The sequence below is a fragment of the Centropristis striata genome, chromosome 19 (genome assembly GCF_030273125.1).
Source record: "Centropristis striata isolate RG_2023a ecotype Rhode Island chromosome 19, C.striata_1.0, whole genome shotgun sequence".
Taxonomy (NCBI): Eukaryota; Metazoa; Chordata; class Actinopteri; order Perciformes; family Serranidae; genus Centropristis; species Centropristis striata.
The window spans coordinates 34,594,216-34,615,742 of NC_081535.1; the positions used below are offsets into that span (position 1 = coordinate 34,594,216).

Sequence of the window (21,527 nt, forward strand, 5' to 3'; positions counted from 1 at the left end):
GTATCAAAATAAACTTAAAATAACAAAAAAGTAGTAAAGTTGTACTTTTACTTCAGTAAGTTTTGAAAGCAGGACTTTTACTTTTAGTGGAGTAATTTCACAGTGTGGTATTAGTACTTTTACTGAAGTAAAGGATCTGAATACTTGTTCCACCACTGGTGACGAAATACAAAATAAAAGAAAGGACTTAATCTCCCTTTTATTTTTTCAACCTGTGACGTATCTGTACTTCCGCCTGACGTGTCGGTTGTGTCTCTCATGTGATTGGCTGCTGGTGACCAATCCTCCTCCTGATAGTATCTCTGGAACAGTCAACACTTGATTCCCCTCCGACCGCTTCACCTCCAGCTGCTTCCTCACAGCGAGTCGGTTCCTTAGGAAGTACGGACACTAAGTCTGCTTATAACTGTTAGTTTTAAGGGACGTTATAACGGAAAGTCGTCATCTTCGGGATAATGTCAGATTTCGACAGCAACCCGTTCGCGGACCCGGAGATCAGCAACCCATTCCAGGTAACGTTAGCTAGCTGTTAGCCACATTAGCATTAGCTTGTGCTTTATTTCACATTAATAACAACATTACTCAGCCTACTAAGCCACATATCTTTTGTTCTGTGCTAAGCAGCTGTTATAAAGCCACTCAGGTTCAATAATAGTGATAGTATTGGTCTTAGTAAACCGTTAATTCACCTGTTGGGAGGTTTTAGTTCCACTCTGTCACTGAGACACTTTGGTCCTCAGGTGTGACACAACACTGCTGCTACCTGTCCATCTTATGTTAGCTTGAGCTAGCCTGTCCTGTGCTACAGGAGGCTGTGTGATCATTTATTTAAACCCTCCATGATACTCTATTTACACATTCCAGCTTTAACTTTATACCTGTCTTCATCTCCAAACCTTTAAAGGAAACCTCTACCTGTTTGTTTGTTTATTCAGTAAACACACTAAACTGCTGTTTAAATTCTGTTTATCTTTCATGTTTCATTGGACATTAAATAGATTTCTCTAGATTAGATCCACATGTTGGACTTTCTGTATATAAAGAGGCTATTAAATCAGTCATTTGTCAATGAAAACAGAATAGTAGGCTAAATGAGAGCAGGACATAGAGTTTTTCCAGCCTGAGGCTTTGGTTACATGGTTGTCTTTATTTAGGCTGGAGCTATAAGACAGGATTGTGTCAACAGTGTCTTGTCATGGTGAAAGCATGCATCTGATCATCTGGTCATGTGCTCTCAGCCCTTTAGAGGCGTGTTTCCTGCCTTTTTATCTCATCATATCAGGTGTTTTAATCACCTTGGCATAAAGGCTGCAGTTTATTTGCATTTTCATTAGTTAAGCAACTATTTTGATAATTGATTCGTTGTTAGATATATTCCCTGCTCCCAGCTACTCACATGTGGATACTTACTGTTTTTCTGAGATGTTCTATGATAGTCAAATGAATATCTTTGGTTATGTATTAACACTAGATAATACATGCAGCTCAAAGTGCTTCACAGAGTGAGATTTAAACAGCACAAACAAAGAAGTAAATCGGCATTAATAGACAGAATTTTGCAAGACTAAAACATACAACAATAAGCAATAAAAAAACAGGCTTGAATAAAAGTCAATAGAATAAATGAGAGATTAAAAATGTATCAAAAAAGTACCAAGAGACTTAAAAACTAAGGCAACAAATGATGAAAATAAGTTCAACATTTGATGAATTCAGGTTCTCCAGTGTGAGAATTCAAAACTTTACTTGGTCTTACGTGATAATAAACTGAATATTTGAGGGAGTTTGGATCTGAATAATGGCTCATTGTGCTCTCAGATATTGTAATGAGCAGTTTGACTTTATTCTGATGAAATGATTAGTCAGTGATGAGAACAGTAAGTAGTTTCAGCCCTGTTGTTTTTGATTAACCACATGGTTTGTAACATGTGAAAAAGCTCTTCATAAGTTACCAGAACTGATTAGTAAAGATCATCAGCCTCACCAAACAGAATCATCATTTCATGAAGATGATACAAAGAACCCAGTCTTTATCGACACGTTACATTTCCAATATAAAACAGACAGTCTGGTGATCCACCAGTTCTTTTATTTTTTGATTGATGAGATAAAATGCTTCTACATTATCTCAGACATTCCTGATCATGAGGACATGGATACAGTAATTTAGAAGTTGTTCTGTTTCACAGGAACTTTAAAAGTCATCCTCCTCTTCCTCTTGCTCACTCAGTGTGGCGGTGAAAGATGCTGACGGCACAGTTTGACCACACAGACGCATGAAAAGTGAATAATTCATGGAGCCTCATTAACATACTGACATGACTAGTGAACCCCTGCTGCTCTGCCATTTTCTCTCACTTATTGGCTCACACTTTTTATTTCTATTGGCCTGAGGGGAAGTGGAGCCTTGTTCCCTTCTCTGAGCTATCTTCAATTCTTCATGAAGTCATATGGTGCCGTCATGGCGACGTGCGGCGCCAGGAAGCCCGCCGGCACATTTCCTGCTAAACTTCATCTCTCCCAGCTAGCTTCACATTCTGCTTTGGCCTATTTTTCTCTGGATGTAGGCTAATTACAGACATTAAGCTCTCATGTCAGTTCATAAAAATCATAGAAGAAAGTTTTCAATATCACGCTGTGTCGCCTGAATAATTAGATTTGAAATGTGACAGAGACTGAACAGAGCAACGACTCCAACTGGTTTCATCCTGCTGACCAGGCAGCGTGTTACATATTATTTATATTACACCGTCACATACAGGACAGCAGGGAGAGTGTTGGACTAAGTGTCATAGTGGGACTCTGCACCTGCTCATGCAGCACAAAGCTATATATATATATATATATATATATATATATATTGCTCTCTAATATGCTATGTTTGCAACCTGTGTTCAGATTTGCAACATTTATAATTCTTTATTGTGTTTTGAAAGTTCTGAGAAGCATAATTTTCAAAGATTTGATCAGATTTTATGTTTTTTTTGTGTGTTTTTGGTTTCAACATGTTGATCCAATAAGTCAAAGTAAAAAGCGAATCATCAGGTGTGGTCATATGGTCATATAGGTGTGGTTTTGCTGAAAAAGGATATTTATATTTAAATGATCCCAACATGGCATGGTCAACATGTATTTAAAGTGGTATTTACAGGCAGAATAAAAAGTATTCACAACTGCCAAAATAGCCCAAAACTCCAGAGGGATAAGTGATCGATATAAGAAATCAATTAGCATGAAATGAGTTTTAACACAAACAGACATGCAGCAGGTGATCATTTGATTTTTACTTTGTAACGATAGATTTCAAGACGGAACTTGAATATATGCAAAGGCTGATTTGGCTGTGCAATAAGGAGGCATTAAACTTTAAACACAACATACTCTGAAATATTAATGAGCCAGGTCTGGTGACAAGCTGCAGCGAGTGTGTGTGTGTGTGTGTCTGTGTTTCTGTGTGTGTGTGTGTGTGTGTGTGTGTCAGTGGAATAGATGCTCCCAGAAACTTTAGAGTCAGAGACATTGAGGACTGATTGTGGATCAGGATCTCTGCAGGAATACGCAGATTGGATGTTAATCTTGAGCAGCAGTTTGAATGAAAGTAGTGCGTGACTGACGGAGCTGATGGTAAGCTTATAACCAGAGAAAGACACGTGTTATAACCTGGCTTCATTCATGCCTGCAGGGATTTTATATGCAATTAGAGGCAGAAACTGTGTACTTTTAAAGTTTGATCACTGACGGTAGAATCCACCCTGAAAGTAAACATGATCGTATCGGGCTGAACAATGTCGGGCTGTTTCTGCGTGTTTTAGCGTCATCTTTTATTCCACTCTGTGTGTTGACATAGTATATAGTAAAGTCATCATTCACAAGCCTTTATGAACAGGGCTGTTTAAATTTGCTTGTCTTGCAAATGGGGAATGTGTCTAAAAGCCTCTCAGAGTGCTTTAGCAGGTTTTATGCTGAGCGCAGCACACTAGAAAAACTAGAAAAAGTCTTTTTTTATTTCTTTATTTCTGTCTGAAGCAGCCAGAAGCATCCATCCAGCCCCCACCCTTTCTCCAACTCATGTACTGGGTTATTTATAGACGTCTTCCCATGGAAATTATTGGAATCATCCCGTCTTTGCCAGTATTGAATTATAGGCCTGTTGCGTTTTGAATAAAGACGGTTGTTTGGCCTTCATCTGGCACAATAATTGGGGGTTTTTACACTCACATGAGCCTTTTTATTCTCACGTAGACGTTTCCACTGCTGTCCTTGGTACAAACACCAGGATAGACACATCAACACTGACTTCTTTACACACCAAAACTTCCAAAAACACTTGAGCAGTTTCCTCCCTTTTCTCAAGCTTTTCCTCTCAGTTGATGTTGAGTTGTTGAAAGTGTTCTGTGTGTTTTTTCTCAGGATCCATCAGTGACACAAGTCCGGCAGGCTGCTCCTCCGGGGCTGGAGGAGTATAATCCCTTCACAGATGCCAAACCAGTGAGTCCTTTAACTCTTCATCCACTTCATGCATCAAATAGATTTCAACAGCATTAACCCATTGAAGCCTGGAAAGCGGATACGTCGTTTTGTAGTATTTGTATAAGCTCTCAAACACCTTTTTGAATTTCATTTCTATCTGCTACAGAGGCTGAAAAATCTATTATTTAGTAGAAGAGTTGACACTTTTTTTTCCAGAATTTCCAGAAAATTAGAGGCTTATTTTAAAATCGCCCAGCGATTTTTCAGGCCTCAATGGGTTAACAAGATTAGATTGAGTTAGTTCTGTGTTATTTTTGACTTGCATGTGATGCAACCGGCATGAGAATATAATGCTCAATTCCCAGCACTCATCACTCCTACATGTATCATCACGCAGGAGGAAGATGAAGCCGTAACATAACAGCATCGTTAGAGCAGGGAGGACTTCCAACATGCATGTGAGGTCCTCTCAGAGGCCTCCTGAGATCATTACTGGGACACGAGCAGAGCAAAATATTGTTCTGCTGCTTAACTTTAGATCTCTTTTATTACTTTCCTTTAAAAATGTAATAGATGATAGTTTTACCTCTTCAACATTTACATTTAGTCATTTAGCAGACGCTTTTATCCAAAGAGACTTACAGGAAGAGTAAAAGCAAACAATCAAGGTCTAGTGCAATAATAATTAGTGCATCAATAAGTGCTAGTGATCACAATATAATCAAAGCCTAACAGTTCAGTGTTAGGAACATTTGCTGCAACTTGTAATGTTGTTGAGAGCTTTGAACACCTAGTGAGTGGACATTAGACTTTAGATGATTCTGTTAAAACCTTTAACATCTTTTACGTGTTATATAGTCACTATAATCATTCTCAGACCCTGATTACACTTTGATTCAATTAAGTATTGTTTATATATACTAATATTTATGTGGCTCTCCTTTTTTCATGCTTGGACTGTTTATTTATTTATTTATTAGTTTTTAATTTAGTTTCAGCAACTTACAATCGCAATTTCGCCCACTTTTTCTATAATTTTTAGCTGTATCTATATAGTTTCTAGATAATTGAACTAAATAAGATTAAAACCAACGTAGCATTAATTGTAATGGTTGTAAAACAAAAGGACAAATGAATGTAAAGGTGTCGGGGAAGAGTTTTGTGTGAATGTGTGTAGTTGTATGAGTGTGTGTGTGTGTGCAGATAAGATAATAAGACAAAGTTATTATTCAGAATGTGTAGAAGGATTTAGATGAGAGGTTTCAGTGGGAGGCGGTCCTCCCCTGAGAAGCTCCAAACAGTTTTAGGAGAGGCTTAGTGAAATTAAGTGAAAAATTATTATAGGAAATCACATAAAATAGTCTAAATGTGTGATTTGGTTAAAGAGATAAAGAGAGAGCTACAGTCGTTTTTTTTCCAGAGTCAGAAAATCATTTATGCGTTTTTTTATATATTGTATGTATTTGGAGTCTGAAGAAAACAGCATTATTTAACAGGCTGTTTTGATAAATCTATGGGGTCAAATCTTTCTAAGCTTTATTCCAGCAGAGGCCCTCAGTCTTTGAAACACCCTGAGTTAGATCTTTTTAATAAATATATATTTCCGAGGTCTGTGAGAGAATCTTCTTCTTCTAACATGTTGAAAGTTGCTAGTTCTCTAAAGAAATCCAGAAAGAATCTTTTACTAGAGTCCATGCAGCGTGGAGAGAAGGAGCCAGCCTGGTTGTTCTCATCCGGTCCTACGGTTTGTCCCGTCTTCTACACCAGGAGATGCTGACATCAACAAAAAGCGTTCCTGCCCTCAGGACACAAACTGTTCAGTCACTCAAACCTTCACCGCTCCACTGATATGCAGTCTAGTGCAAACAGCACATACCTCACTAAAACAATACTATCTCTTAAAGAGTTCCCATAAGTCTCAGAGAGTAGAGCAGATATCTGTTGGATCTGTTTCATATACACTACTGGTCAAAAGTTTTAAAACACACCAACTTTTCCAGAATTTAATTGAAAATGATGCAGTTTAATGTCTCAGTGTATTCTGAAATTAATGCACATTTGCAACATTTAAAATTCTTTATTGAGCATAATAGTGTTTTGAAAGTTAAAAAAAGATTCAAAATCACATTTTATGTTGGACTAAAGGACTAAAAAAAGACACAAAATGACTAAAAAAAGACACAAAATGACCAAAAAAGACACAAAATGGCTTACAAAGACATGAAAAGAATTCAAAAATGGACAAAATAGCCCAAGACTCCATAGAGTTAAGTTGTTAACCCATTTCTTGTTCCCTGAAAAAGGCCTACTTGTATAATTCTGAAATGTACATTATTTTCCAGTTTTGGTTAAGCTTACCTTTTTTTATTTACCTCTGGCAGTTCACCACTTACCTTTGGACCCTTTCAAACTGTTCATTTGACTTGAACTGCTTGAATTTCAATAAAAAACTGGAAAAATTGGAGTGTTCTAAAACTTTTGACCAGTAGTGTACATTCTCATTCCAGTGAAATAATAATAATAATAATAATTATGTGGAGAGAAAACAAAGTTCCCCAAAACTCCCAGTTGTTCCACCTTTGGATCTTTTGTGAAGTCTTAGTAGAACACTTTAACAGACCTCCCAAACCTTTTTAATTAATGACATTTAAATATGTATCTTGAGTAACTCTGTAGCTTTTTTCCTACAGTATATTTATCTTGTTGCTGTTTAAGAGGCCAGTGTGACAGCTTCCTCATTTTGTGGCTTTTCTGACTGTTTGTGATGTGTGGATTTTTTTTGCAGTGTCACAGAATGGTAACAAGATAATAGTGTGTGTCATTAAATGCTTATATTTTTACTTCATAGACGCCCAAAGCTGCAGCTCCCACCATCAACACACAGCCGGCCATCATGAAGCCCACAGAGGAGCCTCCAGCCTACTCTCAGACCAGACCACAGGTAACTCACCTGGACCACTGAGACCTAACTCGCTCCACTGAGAAACACCTTCTTCTTTTTAGAAACTTTTGAATGCTTTTTTGTAATTTTTAACAATTGATTCATCAATATTGCATGATATATTCAGTTGCATGCACACAAAGCAGAACATAGTGGTAATAAAAAAAGTTTTAAAAAACAAACAAACAAAGCATTTGGTCTAAAAAAGGAGGCAATCAAATATGTATTTGTGAAAACAAATATTAAAAAAAATAACTTGCATGGCAGAGAGAGCTGTATTAAGTGAGCGTGGCTAATTCTGTATTTTTATTTATTATTATTATTATCATTATTAATAATAATGACTAACTGTTGCCAATTTATTGCAACAGATAAAGGAGTTAATTTAAGTTGTATTTGTTTCTTTAAATGATAGTTTATTTGGTATACATTATAATGCTTTTATTTTGAAGGTGAAGTCTCGTTTGGCTGCTCTCGGTGCATGTGTGGATTTCCCGGGAAGCATGAACAATGGTTCAGATTATTATTATTATTTAATCAATTATTTGAACACATTTTACATCATCATCATGCTGACATGTTTGTATGTGTCTATAAGCGAGCAGACTATTCCGTTTGTAATAACTGAGTGGAGCACAGACAGCAGAGATTCTGTTCTGAAGACAGAAATACATGAAGATGAGAGCAGGTTTCCTGCTGCGTCTGAGAGAGAGAAGCAGCTCAGCAGGAGGTTTCTGTCTGAGGCTCAGGAGCTGCTGAGGAGAACAGAGATATCCAGAGATATCAGGCAGCCGCAGGAAATAACTTGTGATGGTGCATCTCATCAGTCTGCAGCTCCTGGGACAAGCTGTTGATGTTTGTCCTCCTGCTGCTGCTGCCTGCAGAGAACCCCATTTATTCCACCAGTAGAAACAGAATTACCAGAAGAACACACACACTCTGCTGCTGTACCAGTGTGTTGCTTAACATGTGGTTTCTGTGTGTGTGTGTGTGTGTGTCTGTGTGTGTGTGTCTGTGTCTGTGTGTGTGTGTGTGTGTGTGTGTGTGTGTGTCTGTGTGTGTCTGTGTGTGTGTGTGTCTGTGTGTGTCTGTGTGTGTGTGTGTGTCTGTGTCTGTGTGTCTGTGTCTGTGTGTGTGTGTGTGTCTCTGTGTGTGTGTGTGTCTGTGTCTGTGTGTCTGTGTCTGTGTGTCTGTGTCTGTGTGTGTGTGTGTGTGTGTGTGTGTGTGTGTGTCTGTGTGTCTGTGTGTGTGTCTGTCTCTGTGTGTGTGTGTGTGTGTGTGTGTGTGTGTGTGTGTGTGTGTGTGTGTGTGTGTGTCTGTCTGTGTGTGTGTGTGTGTGTGTGTGTGTGTGTGTGTGTCTCTATGTGTGTGTGTGTGTGTGTGTCTCTGTGTGTGTGTGTGTGTGTGTGTGTGTGTGTCTGTGTGTCTGTGTGTGTCTGTGTCTGTGTCTGTGTGTGTCTGTGTGTGTCTGTGTGTGTGTGTGTGTCTGTGTGTGTCTGTGTGTGTCTGTGTGTGTGTGTGTGTGTGTCTGTGTGTGTGTGTGTGTCTGTGTCTGTGTGTCTGTGTCTGTGTGTGTGTGTCTCTCTGTGTGTGTGTGTGTGTGTGTGTGTCTGTGTGTGTCTGTGTGTGTGTGTGTGTGTGTGTGTGTGTGTGTGTGTGTGCGTGTGTGTGTGTGTGTGTGTCTGTGTGTGTCTCTGTGTGTCTCTCTCTGTGTGTGTGTGTCTGTGTGTGTCTGTGTGTGTCTGTGTGTGTGTGTGTCTGTGTCTGTGTGTCTGTGTCTGTGTGTGTGTGTGTGTGTGTGTGTGTGTGTGTGTGTGTGTGTGTGTCTGTGTGTGTCTGTGTGTGTGTCTGTGTGTGTCTGTGTGTGTCTGTGTGTGTGTGTGTGTGTGTGTGTGTGTGTGCGTGTGTGTGCGTGTGTGTGTCTGTGTGTGTCTCTGTGTGTCTCTCTCTGTGTGTGTGTGTCTGTGTGTGTGTGTGTGTGTGTGTGTGTGTGTGTGTGTGTGTGTGTGTGTGTGTGTGTGTGTGTGTGTGTGTGTAGGAGCAGCCAGCAGCAGCCTCTGAGCTGTTGAGGAGGCAGGAGGAGCTGGAGAGGAAGGCAGCAGAGCTGGACCGCCGGGAGAGAGAGATGCAGTCACTGAGCGCTTCAGGAGGTCAGAAACAGAAACAGATACAGCGTCATAAAATCATAAAAATGACTCTCTGAGTCCAGACAAGCTAAAACATGACCTGTTCTAACACCAGAGAGAGTCTGATATGTTTCCTTCTGCCAAGAATTCACTCACAGTCCATGTTCTCATCTAATCTCACTTTGGACAAAAATAAAATATGTGTACTAAATAAAAGCCCTGATTACACAGAAGTTGGGACGCTTCGTAAAAAACAAAGAAACTGAGGCCCCATTTACACGAAGACGCTCGCAGGTGAAAACGACAAAATATTTTATGTGAAGTGCCTTTCGTTTAGACGGTGACGGCGTTTTTGGGGCTTAAAGACGCAAAAATCTGAAACCACCCTCCAAAGTGTAAAAGTGTAATCCTCTCCTCCGTAGCGTGTCGTCTACACTGACAAGACACAAAACTCTGATCTGATCTGCTCACGTCACGTATGTGTTTACGTCACATACATGCTCCAGGACAGGAAATAAAGAAACGTGGGATTATTTCCATGGTGGGACCTTCAAGCTGCTCTGGCAGCTCTAATAAACTTACAGGAGTCTTTCCACCAAATGTCCAGGATATGTACAGATAGTATTAGTGAACAGAGAAGGATCTGGAATTACCTCCATCACATTCTGGATGCAGCGATTGGTGGGAGGAGCCAGACGGCTGTGAACGAGACCTGGGAGATCTAGTGATGGAGGAGAACTTTGTGGAAGGAGTAGCTGATGAAAATGTGTGGCGTGAAAACTTCTGCATGCCCAAAGATGCTCTTATGGCTTTAAGTGATGCCGCCTGGCTGCATACAATCACATTCACACACTTTAGATCACCGTATCAGCAGATTTCCTCCTGAAAACGCTCGTCTAAACAAGGAATAAAAAGTGAAGACGAGACGCCACTTTTGCGTCTTCTGTTCAGACCGTCCTGGTGTAAACGGAGCATAAATATCAGTTCCAACAGTAGGCTGATAAACCCACCTGCCCAGGTTGATCTATGGGAAGGGGAAGGGGTAAATTATATTGGGAACTGCAGTTCCAAAGGTTACATTCTAGTTTCTAGTTTTTTTAGCATGTGGCTAAATCACCACCAAAACTATATCAGTTGATAGAAAAAAGGTCTGACCTTGGTCCAGGATCCAAGAGGTTAAATATATTGCCTTTGTACAGTTTTAAATGGAATATATGTCACAGAGGATTAGCAAATGATCACATTGTTTTATTTAATATTTTAGATAGATCCAGCTTCTGTGGAATCTGGTTTGTCCATCTGAAACATGTTTATCTCGTACTTTAAATCCCCTCAGCTTCTCTACAGAGCCTTCTGCACATGGCTGCTGTTCTGCAGCTTCTATTTTAAACCACATAATTCATAGTCTAGTTGCATCTAAATGCGTTGTGCTTTTTCTGTGACCACGCTAACATGCACATGGGAGGTTTATTTATTGTGCTTGCACTGCAATAAGTCTATACTATAACTGATATGTTCTGGTCAGATCATCTCTTTTTGTTCCTGTTCCAGGCAGGAATAATAACTGGCCTCCTCTCCCGGAGAAGTTCCCCGTTGGTCCCTGCTTCTACCACGACATCACGGTGGACATCCCTGTAGAGTATCAGAAGACGGTCAAGATCATGTACTACCTCTGGATGTGTGAGTAGGCACGCCTTTTATTGTCTGCTACTTTGGAAAATTAATTACTCCTATGAGTATTTTTCTCATCCATATGTGCTGCATCCATCTGCACCTTTCTGACAAAATAAAACACTTCCAATCATAGAAAAAGGGGAATGAAAAAGTCTTTGTAGGCGTCTCTTTTTTTGGGGTTTAATGCACTAAATTACCTGGTTTCATTTATCTACAGATGTTGGATCTGCAAATAAAGTTATATTATATATATTATATTAGTCTAATCTTGATTATCAAGAAATGAAAACAAAACTAGACTCTTTCAAGACAGGCCTGAAAACGTTTTTATTCAGAAAGGCCTACAAATGATAAACTTGAAACCGACTTTTTAACCTACCTCTATTGAGTTGTTTTTAAAATGATTTTACTTGTTAAGCACTTTGAGATCTGCTGATAAAAAGTGCATTAGAAATAAAATGTATTATTATTATTATTATTACAAGACTTTTTGTATTAATTGGTGCCAAACTTTTCTTTTCTTGCTTATTTTTACCCCATTCAACCCTTTTATGTATCAGAGCAAGTGTTTCTCCCTCTACAGCCCTTACAGCTTTCTCCTTATGGTGATTAAAAAAAACTACTATTTCCATGTGTGCTTTGGGATGAATGGCCTCCAGCAGCATTCAGCAGCACATGACTGCAGCACGTGATGCATCATGTGCTGATGAAGGGACTCGGTCAGATGATTTCTTTAGATTCAGACTTCAGAAAGCACTAGATACTATCCATCCTTCACACATTAATCTGATAAAAGCAAAGAATTTCATACTTTCTGTTTAAAAGAAGAAACTCTATCAGCAGAGAGAGAGTTGAGCTCTCTGCTCTGTCAGCCAGCAGCCTGATGTCAGATTTCACACTGTGATGTAGAAACTCTCAGTGTTTCACTCTGTTACTCTACAATGACTCTAACATCACGCACTGTTAGGACCCCAGGAGGAAATGGTAATGATGAATTATTAAATAAATGTGTGAGTTCTGTTCTCAGTCCTGCACGGTGCTACATGCTGAAATATTAAGCGTCCCTGCAGCATTGTGAGGACACTGGACACTGAGAAAAACAGCCTGCTGTCCACACTCTGAAACACACAGAGACTCAGTGAGGCTGTTCACTGTCCCACTGTCACTGAGACATCTAGTCAGTTCACACTGTGGAACAATAATGTGACTGGACACAGCGTCAGTCAGTTTTGAAGCCTTGAGTTTGGCATTTTGGCTGTTTGTTGTTTTGCACCAGCACATAATGTGCAGAACAGATCTGGAGGTGAAATGATGCGATGTCTCAACAGATGAAGTTAGCCTATCTTTGTTTGATATTTTCACTTTCTTACTAAATTCCTGCTATTTTTATTTGCCTATATCGGTAAACAGACTAACTAGAAGATGCTCTCAGATTTACACCTCCTGACACCTGAGTTTATTATTCTGTTATACAGATCCCCAGAAGTCTTTTTTTAGACTAGTTTATTTGTAAAAACCTTAACTTTTCTCAAAGCTGCAGAGACTATATGTAGTTATTCTGCACTAACAAAACTACACAAAGTAACAAAACTTTGGCCGTGTCGATTTTACATGGTAGTTTAAATGTTTTGCGGTGCATTCAGGTTTCCTGCAGAAAAATCCGCAATCATGTAATGATGATGCTCCTGGGGAGCCTAAAATGATTCTGCCCAGTTGATGAGCACTGCCTTAGAGTGTCTCTTTGTCAAACTCAACACTCAACAAGTTATTGTTAAGTGTCCTAAATATTCCAGTTAAGTTTGATGAAGTGAAAACACACTGAGAGGATTAAAGTTCTCAGATGAAATCAGAAAGAAACACAGCAGGCCCCACTTTGAGCATCAATGTTACTCTAAATTTGAACAAATTTACAAAATTAAAGACTTGAAACTAACAATTAAGATCATAAATTCATTAGGAAAAGTTTTACTGAGGTCATAAATCAAGTGAGAAGTAGACGCTCTGTAGTCGCCCCCTGCTGGCCATCTGAGAGAATACATGTTCACAGAGCTTGTGCTTGTCTTTCTCTTCTTCCTGACTCTACATTTCTCTCTGCTCTCTCAGTCCATGCTGGGACGCTGCTGGCCAACCTGGTGGGCTGCCTGGCCTGGTTCTGTGTGGACTCGGGCCGCGGGGTGGACTTCGGCCTGTCCATCCTCTGGTTCCTGCTCTTCACACCGTGTTCCTTCGTCTGCTGGTACAGACCTCTCTATGGAGCATTCAGGTAATAAACAGACACCTGTACTGACCATGGAGGCTCAATGATGCTCTCCACTGCTCTGTTCCTCATATGCTGCTGTTTCTCTCTCTTTCTGCAGGAGCGACAGCTCATTTAGGTTTTTTGCTTTCTTCTTCGTCTACATCTGCCAGTTTGGCATCTATGTGATCCAGAGTATCGGCATCACTGGTTGGGGCGCCAGGTGAGAAAACACCAACAAGAGACACAACAATGTGCATTTAAAACACCATCAGAAACAATCATTATCATAGGTTACAGCAGGGTTTAATCACAGCTGTGTTTTTAACAGCTGCAATGTTAAATCACATTTACATTTAGTCATTTAGTCATTCAGCAGACGTTTTTATCCAAAGCGACTTACAGGAAGAGTAAAAGCAAACAATCAAGGTATAGAGCAATACGAGCTATTAGTGCATCAATAAGTGCTGGTGAGGATTATTTGAGGAGTAGTAGATCAGAAGAAAGGGCAGTGTGGAGTAAACTCTGCTTTTATTCAGGAGTTTTTCAGCTGCAGACATTTGAAACACATCTGAAGCTTTGTTTAGTATTTATGACAGCAGGAAGATGTGTGTAGGATAAAGTCATAATGAACTGAAGTTTTACCTTTCATTGTTGATTGTTGACAAAATGGAGGAAAAAACTAAATCTATCCTTAATCTCGTTGTGGTGGTCAGCGGGTGGATCTCTGCTCTGACGGGCCTGAACAGCAGCATCCCGGTGGGCATCATCATGATCCTGATCGCTGGGCTCTTCACCTCGCTGGCTGTCATGTCCCTCATCATGTTCAAAAAGGTAAACGCTGATAGTCCCTGTTATCTATTGGTTTTGAGAAGGGGCTGCATGTAATCCTTGTCTGAGCAGTGTGAATCCACTCAAAGAGCTTTATATTCCACTGACAGCTGGAATTATTATAGTCTGAAAATATGATGAAAACACTTTCCTTCACCTTCACCTGGTCCAGTGTTACCTCGCAGGATTTCTCCTTGAGCGAGACGCACAAGAACAGAAACATCTGTTCTGTTCTTGTGCGTCTCGCTCAAGGAGAAATCCTGCGAGGTAACTTGGTGGAAAGTGAATGAGAGTTTGAGAGAGGAGTGCAGGAGGAAGTTTATTTTGTGTTCTCTAAAACATTTCAATAACAGATTATTATTTAGATGACTTCAAAACAAGACTTGTCCTTGAGCCAGTCTTGGTAGGACGCAGGAACAAACAGACTGGATGAAGCCAAAGATGGTTTTAAAAAGGAAGATGTTGTTTCTCTGTTGAGTTCTTTTCATAATGTCAGAAACTTAAAACAACAATCTGAGCCAAAAACTGGCACTTTTTGTGGAGACTCTTGCTAAAAAATGCGACCATTTAAGAAAAGTTTTGTTCCCATTAGAGCCGGACAGAAACAGACATGGAAAAAATGATTAGACCATTTTCAGGTTCATTTGTTTGGACAAATATAATGACGACAACAAAAATTGCTCAGAAGAGTTTAATTTAACCCATTAAGGCCTAAAACGGCTGGAAACATACCTGTAAAACCTCTGGGCGGTTTTGAAAGAACCTAAAACCTGAAGTTTTTCTGGAAATTCAACACCTACTAAATAATAGATTTTTCAGCCTCTGTAGCAGATAGAAATGAAATTCAAAAAGTATTTGAGAGCTTATACCCGTGGCTTTCATGAGAAGTTGAGTTTATTTGTCCAAACCTTCAATAAAGTTTTTTTTTAATCAACAAACTCAACAAATGTTACATTTGACTGAATAAAAATCCTATGATAATACTAATACATGCCCATTAGCAAGATGCTAACGCTAACACCCCGCATGTATTCTGATGCATTTCATTGGCCAAGAGACCGAAAATAGGTGGAAAAAAACTACAAATACTACAAAACGACGTATCGGCTGTCCCGGCCTTAATGGCAGAATAACAACAGCGCTCCAACAGGTTCTAATGGTAGAAATGCGATAATGCTTTCCCGCCTTAAATAGGTTAAGAGATGATATCTAGACATGTTGCATGGTTCTCTTGATAATGACCAAACTCATTATCAAGAAAACCTGAAAATAAATGCAGATTTTTCCCTTTAACCCATTAACGCCTAAAGCGTCTGGAAAAAAATGAGAGCTTATACCCGTGACTTTCATACAAAGTTGAGTTTATTTGTCCAAACCTTCAATAAAGTTACTTCAATTAGCCTATTATTATTATTATTAATATTAATATATTATTAATAATATTATTATCTCCAGATGGCCACAAATCTGTCTGTTCTTCGGTGAAAATATGTCGTCTAAAAACATATTCCTCATCCATAAATGCCGGTCGATTGGTTCCGAGGGTTCAAAGTCCAGATCAGCAATAAAATCATCGGCGCTGTTTTCATCAGATCTCTTCCGTCACTTCCTGCTGAGCTCCTCCACTATAGATATATATATATATATATATAGATATATATATAGATATGCCTCCGCTATAGTCGTCTTCCTCCATGATTTAAAGTTCTGGAAAAGTCCCATGATGCATTGCGACACTCCCACATGTATTCTGATGCATTTCATTGGCCAAGAGACCGAAAATAGGTGGAAAAAAATACAAATACTACAAAACGACATATCCGCTGTCCCGGCCTTAATGGTAGAATAACAACAGCGCTCCCGGTTCTAATGGTAGAAATGCGGTAATGCTTTCCCGCCTTAAATGGGTTAAGAGATGATATCTAGCCATGTTGCATGGTTCTCTTGATAATGACCAAACTCATTATCAAGAAAACCTGAAAAAAATACAGAATTTTTCCTTTAACCCATTGAAGCCTGGAAAGCGGATACGTCGTTTTGTAGTATTTGTATAAGCTCTCAAATACTTTTTGAATTTAATTTCTATCTGCTACAGAGGCTGAAAAATCTATTATTTAGTAGAAGAGTTGACACTTCTGTTGAATTTCCAGAAAAACTTCAGGTTTTAGGGGCTTATTTTAAAATCACCCAGAGGTTTTACAGGCGTTTTAGGCGTCATTGGGTTAATGGTAGAATAACACAACAGCGCTCCCGGCTTTAATGGTAGAAATGCGGTAATGCTTTCCCGCCTTAAATGGGTTAAGAGATGATATCTAGCTGATATCCAGCCATGTTGCATGGTTTTCTTGATAATGACCAAACTCATTATCAAGAAAACCTGAAAAAAATGCTGATTTTTCCTTTAAAGTCAGTAGTAACACCTTGTCCCGCTCCTCCTCCTCCTCCTCCTCCTCCTCCTCCTCCTCCTCCTCCTCCTCCTCCTCCTCCTCCTCCTCCTCCTCCTCAGGTCCATGGGATGTACCGGACCACCGGGGCCAGCTTTGCGAAGGCCCAGCAGGAGTTTGCTACCGGTGTCATGTCCAACAAGACGGTCCAGACGGCCGCTGCTACCGCCGCCTCCAGGGCCGCTACAGGAGGCTTCAAGGAGCAGATCTGATTCAATCATCCCTCCGTCCAGACCTCCTCCTCCTCCTCCTCCTCCTCCTCCTCCTCCTCTGCTCACACCCAGCTTCCACTCGAGCCAACTGCCCTGTTTGAACACATGGAGAGCCCCCCCCCCCCCCAGCCTTCTGACACTAAGGAAGTGGTCCATATAAGGGCGCTCCAGCTGTCCGTCCACCATCTTTACTCTGAAGCTGCAGACGGCTGGACCTCCGACCATCAACCAGCCCTCCACTCTACTCTCTCTGTGTGACTTTGTGTGTGTGTGTGTGTGTGTGTGTGTGTGGCCAGTGTAATGAATGTGTGTGTGCCTCTCTAGATGTGGTCTGTCCTCTGTAGACAGATCTGATGTAGCTGAACCAAGTCCGACTCTAACTGAGTCCTGAGCTCCATTAGCAGCATGACTGACTTCCTGTGTGTCTCTGATTAATCAGCCTCTCTGTCTCTACTTCCTGTTTTAGATGATTTGTTACTGGACATGTGGAAGTCTGTTTGTCCCTGAATGCAGCAGCGTTATCTGGTTAGTTTAGCTGTTTTCTGCCCCAGCGTGCTGCCCCCTGGTGGACTCACCGTATATTGCTGAAGATGAATGCTGTGCATTCCAGTTCACTGCTTTGCCTTCTTCTACTTTCTGCATTTCTCACAATTTGGTTTTTAGAAAGTAAATAGTCTAACTTAAAGTGATGCGTCACCCAAAATCTTTTTCTGTATCAATTATCTTGTTATCCAATCAGAGTAAATATATTCAAGTTGTTCCTGTCATTTCAAAGATATACAGTTTTGACTGATTGATTTTATTTGACCATTCTTGATATAAAAATATGAAACAGCAACCTGTGCCATACGTTATATAAATAAATAAAAATAGACACAGTAAAGCCCTACGGCTTATTTCCATTGTGGTCCCTGTAAGTACAGCAAGGCCCCACTTCTGTTACAGACAAAACTCCAAGCTGCTCAGTTTATTATCACATAAGACAAAGAAAAGCTTCTCACATACAAAAAATACAGAATTAGCACATTTTTTGATCGTCAAAATATTTGCACTAATCAGTCAGTTGACTAATGGCTGCAGCTATTCTTTAGAAATAACTTATAATTTATAGATTTGAAAATAATTGCAGTAAACTTTTGTTAATTTACTCAGAGATGACGTAGTAGTAGTATTATGCTGCAAAAGTGGTTTGAAAAGTTGGGAAAAAATATCTAATTGCAATTATTTTGACTGATGTTGCAATTATGATTCAGAACATTGGAGGCAATGATCATTTTTGCATCATTAGTCTATTTTTCATTGAAAAATATACAAAAATGTTCATGGTTTGATTTTTTTTGCAGGATTGGAACCAAACAGATTTCTTTAGTCTGTAGAAACGATTTGTAGACTAAGACTCCTCTGCAGCTCCACAATACTTGATCTTTATATTTTGACATATTTTGCCTTAAAGTATGACAAACGCTTTGATTAATTGTGATTCTTTTACCTATTATTGAAATATTTCACTGTTGAAATCTGTTTTAAACCACTAAAATCAACTTAAACAGCGTCCCTCCTGCCTGTCAGCAGAGTTTGATACTGAGACTAGTTTTGGGTGAATTATCACTTCAACGTTTGTATTTATCTGCTTGAAATCTTTTGCCTCTAACGCTCTACATATATTACATATCCATCGTGAAATTACGCCAAGTTGCACTTTAAATCTTTGTCTGCAGGCTGTCATCTGTGCAAATGGAAGAATATTCATAATAACTTTAATTTAATACATGTTAACATTCACCAGCTGAGTCCAGCATAGATCTCACATGAAGCCTACCTGATTGTGTCAGAATGAATCAACTAATGAGTGACACAGTTAAAGATCATCCAGCTGCATGTTTCTAGTGTTAGTGAAGAGAAAGTGAAGCGTCTCCATGGAGACTTACCTCAGTTCTACTCAGGACGAACTCTTCATCTGCATGACAAGGTCAAAATATCTGAGATTGTATGAAATTAGACACTAACTGGCCCCTCTTTTTAAATATGTGTGCTGTAAATCAATATATTGCAATAAAAATGATTTAAAATATGATAAAAAATGGGCCAGTAATGTTGATGTAATGTGCTTGCATTTTCATAATCTGACGATCACTGAACTCCAGCAATCAAACGCATCAAATCTTAAGATTAATTCTGGTTAAGTGTGTTTAATTAACACTTTGTGGTGGTTCTGGAAGCATTTTACCTGCTGAATGTCTCTGAATGTGTCTTTTCTATCTTCCTGCTGCAGAGCGGTGTGAATGTGTCTTCTTTTGTTTGTTGTGTCTCCTGTTGAAGCCAGTTAAGCCTTCGTCTGTATTTGACTTGTTCAGAGTGTAAATAGAGCAGATTTGGCCTTGAAGTCTTAATGTGTGTGCAGGGCAGAGTCTTGCTGTGGGTTTGGGATCCTTCTTGACTTCCTGAAGACTTTTCTTTTTCGTTCTCAGCTTCCTGCAACATGCCTTGTTTTGCTCTCTGCTCACTTTTCTTTTTATTTCCCACTGGTTTGATTTGAACCAGTGCATATGTATTCCTGAGTACAGTTCTGTACAAAGCAACAGCAGATTATTCCTTAAACAGAACCAAGCTGAGTGGCTCCTGCAGTATTTTCTGTTCTTGTTGACTTGAGGAAGCGTTAGATCTTAATGTGAGCTGTGTGACGTGCCGTCGGTGGCTTTAAGCTTTCTGCATCATCAACATGGTTCGTGGTAGAAACACTGACAGTTATAGCATCTCTAACTAAACAACCTGGATTAAATTATTGGAGAGAAACAGTAAGGGATGTTTGTATATTTTGTACGATTCACAGATGGTCGGCTATTTGCTCTAAATTAGTGTCATTTTAAGATGCACTCTGGTTTGACCTTCAGTCGCATGTTGAGTAGTTTGAGTTTTGTATATTTATTGTATTAACACTGAATAAAATCCTTCTTCTGTAAGAGCTTCATGGCTTCTCTGTTGTCTAAGGTTAGTGGTGTGAACTACTGCACAACAATAAGAACATTCTCAGCCTCACTTTTATTGCAAAACTAAACATTTCTTACAAAATTGCTCCAAAGAAATCATAAAATCTGTAAAGAGTGAATGCAGCAGCTGCACCTGCAGCTGGAAACCACCAGAGGGCAGTAGTTCTCTAAGACTGAAACGTCTCTGACTCTTTTCTACAAAGGAAAACTAAAAGCCTCTGAGTTTCTGCTGCTCTCTTCAGATTGAAGCATTTGTCATGTGACTGATCTGGAAATCATCAAGAGCCTGTTTGGTTTCTCTCTCTCTCTCTCTCTCTCTCTCTCTCTCTCTCTCTCTCTCTCTCTCTGGAGGAGGAACTCGTCTTTTGTGATCACACCAATGCCAACAGGTGGTGTAACAGTAACAGTATTTAACAGCGTTTGGTAGCTGGAGGAAGAGAATGCATGTCTGTAAACTTAAAGCAGCTTTAATCCATATTTGTTTTTATCATGAAGCATCAGAAACGTGTGAATGTGAACAGTTAGAGATCAGCTGGTGAACATTTAGCAGATAAAGAGAGAGTAAATGTCCCTCAGGAGGAGGTGGAGACCAAAACAGAGTAAATCCTGGACTTTGTGGCCAGAAACACGATTCAAAATGAATTGTCACTTTGCTCTGTAACAACTGGATATGTAAATAAACAACTTTTTGCTAGCAAATCAAATCAAAGGTTGATCATATGACAATGTTGTAATCACAACGTGTTCCTCCTGAGCAGGCTGGAAGTCTCCATCAACACTGCAGGAGAAAGTCCTACTTTCAAAATCCTATTTAAGTCAATCTAGTATAGTATAAACAGCAAAATGATCTTATCAGTCTAAAGTTATATGGAACTATATTCCATTCGGCACGAAAAACTCAACAGCAATGTCTCTTTCCAGAAACCATGACCCATTAGGTAACCCACAGAGCTCACGGTTTCTATAGAAAAGTATTTCATTTACAACAAGGTTTTATTTTTTGGAGGGGAACCTTTGGCTGAAGTTCTTCTTCTTTGGTGGCATCTCTCCTATTATTGGACAAGTAGGAGGACTAGTAATACACCTGCTCACCTGTCCTGTTTAGTGGGAGTTACCTGTTAAACAAACAGTTATGACAGAGTGGATTCATCATCTCTCACATCAAGGTCAGTAACTGTTGGTGTATGTTCTCTCCAGGTCCTCCTGCTTCCTCCCACAGGACAAAAACATGCAGCTTAGGTTTAGTTGATGACTCTAAATTGCCCGTAGGAGTGAATGAGAGTGTAATGGTTGTCTGTCTCTATGTGTCTGCTGTTCAGGATAATGGATGGAAGGATATCAGCTGCACTAGGCCCAATATATCATTACAAGTCCAACCTTTCCTTCATAAACGTGGCAGAGATCGGGTGTCATGAAGTGAATTTACTCATGTAAAGGACAAAAGTGGAAACATTTAGTACTTGAGTAAATGTAGTTAGTTGGATATGAGGCACCAAGGTTATTATAGTTAACTAAAACTAACGAAATAACGAAAACTAGAATTGAAAAAACATTTTTGTTAACTGAAATAAAAATAAAAACTAGAGTTCTTAAAAAAAAGATAACT

General features: G+C 39.5%; 1 protein-coding gene across 1 annotated transcript; it reads left to right on the plus strand.

The window, feature by feature from the left end:
* Nucleotides 1-356: 356 nt before the first annotated feature.
* Nucleotides 357-16,934, plus strand: LOC131992275 (secretory carrier-associated membrane protein 1-like). The gene is made up of 9 exons (XM_059357785.1): nt 357-512; nt 4,411-4,488; nt 7,319-7,411; nt 9,450-9,561; nt 11,089-11,217; nt 13,315-13,474; nt 13,569-13,670; nt 14,164-14,281; nt 16,785-16,934. The coding sequence occupies exons 1-9, from the start codon at nt 456-458 to the stop codon at nt 16,932-16,934; spliced, it is 999 nt and encodes a 332-aa protein (XP_059213768.1). The 5' UTR covers nt 357-455.
* The last annotated feature ends 4,593 nt before the right edge of the window (nt 16,935-21,527 follow it).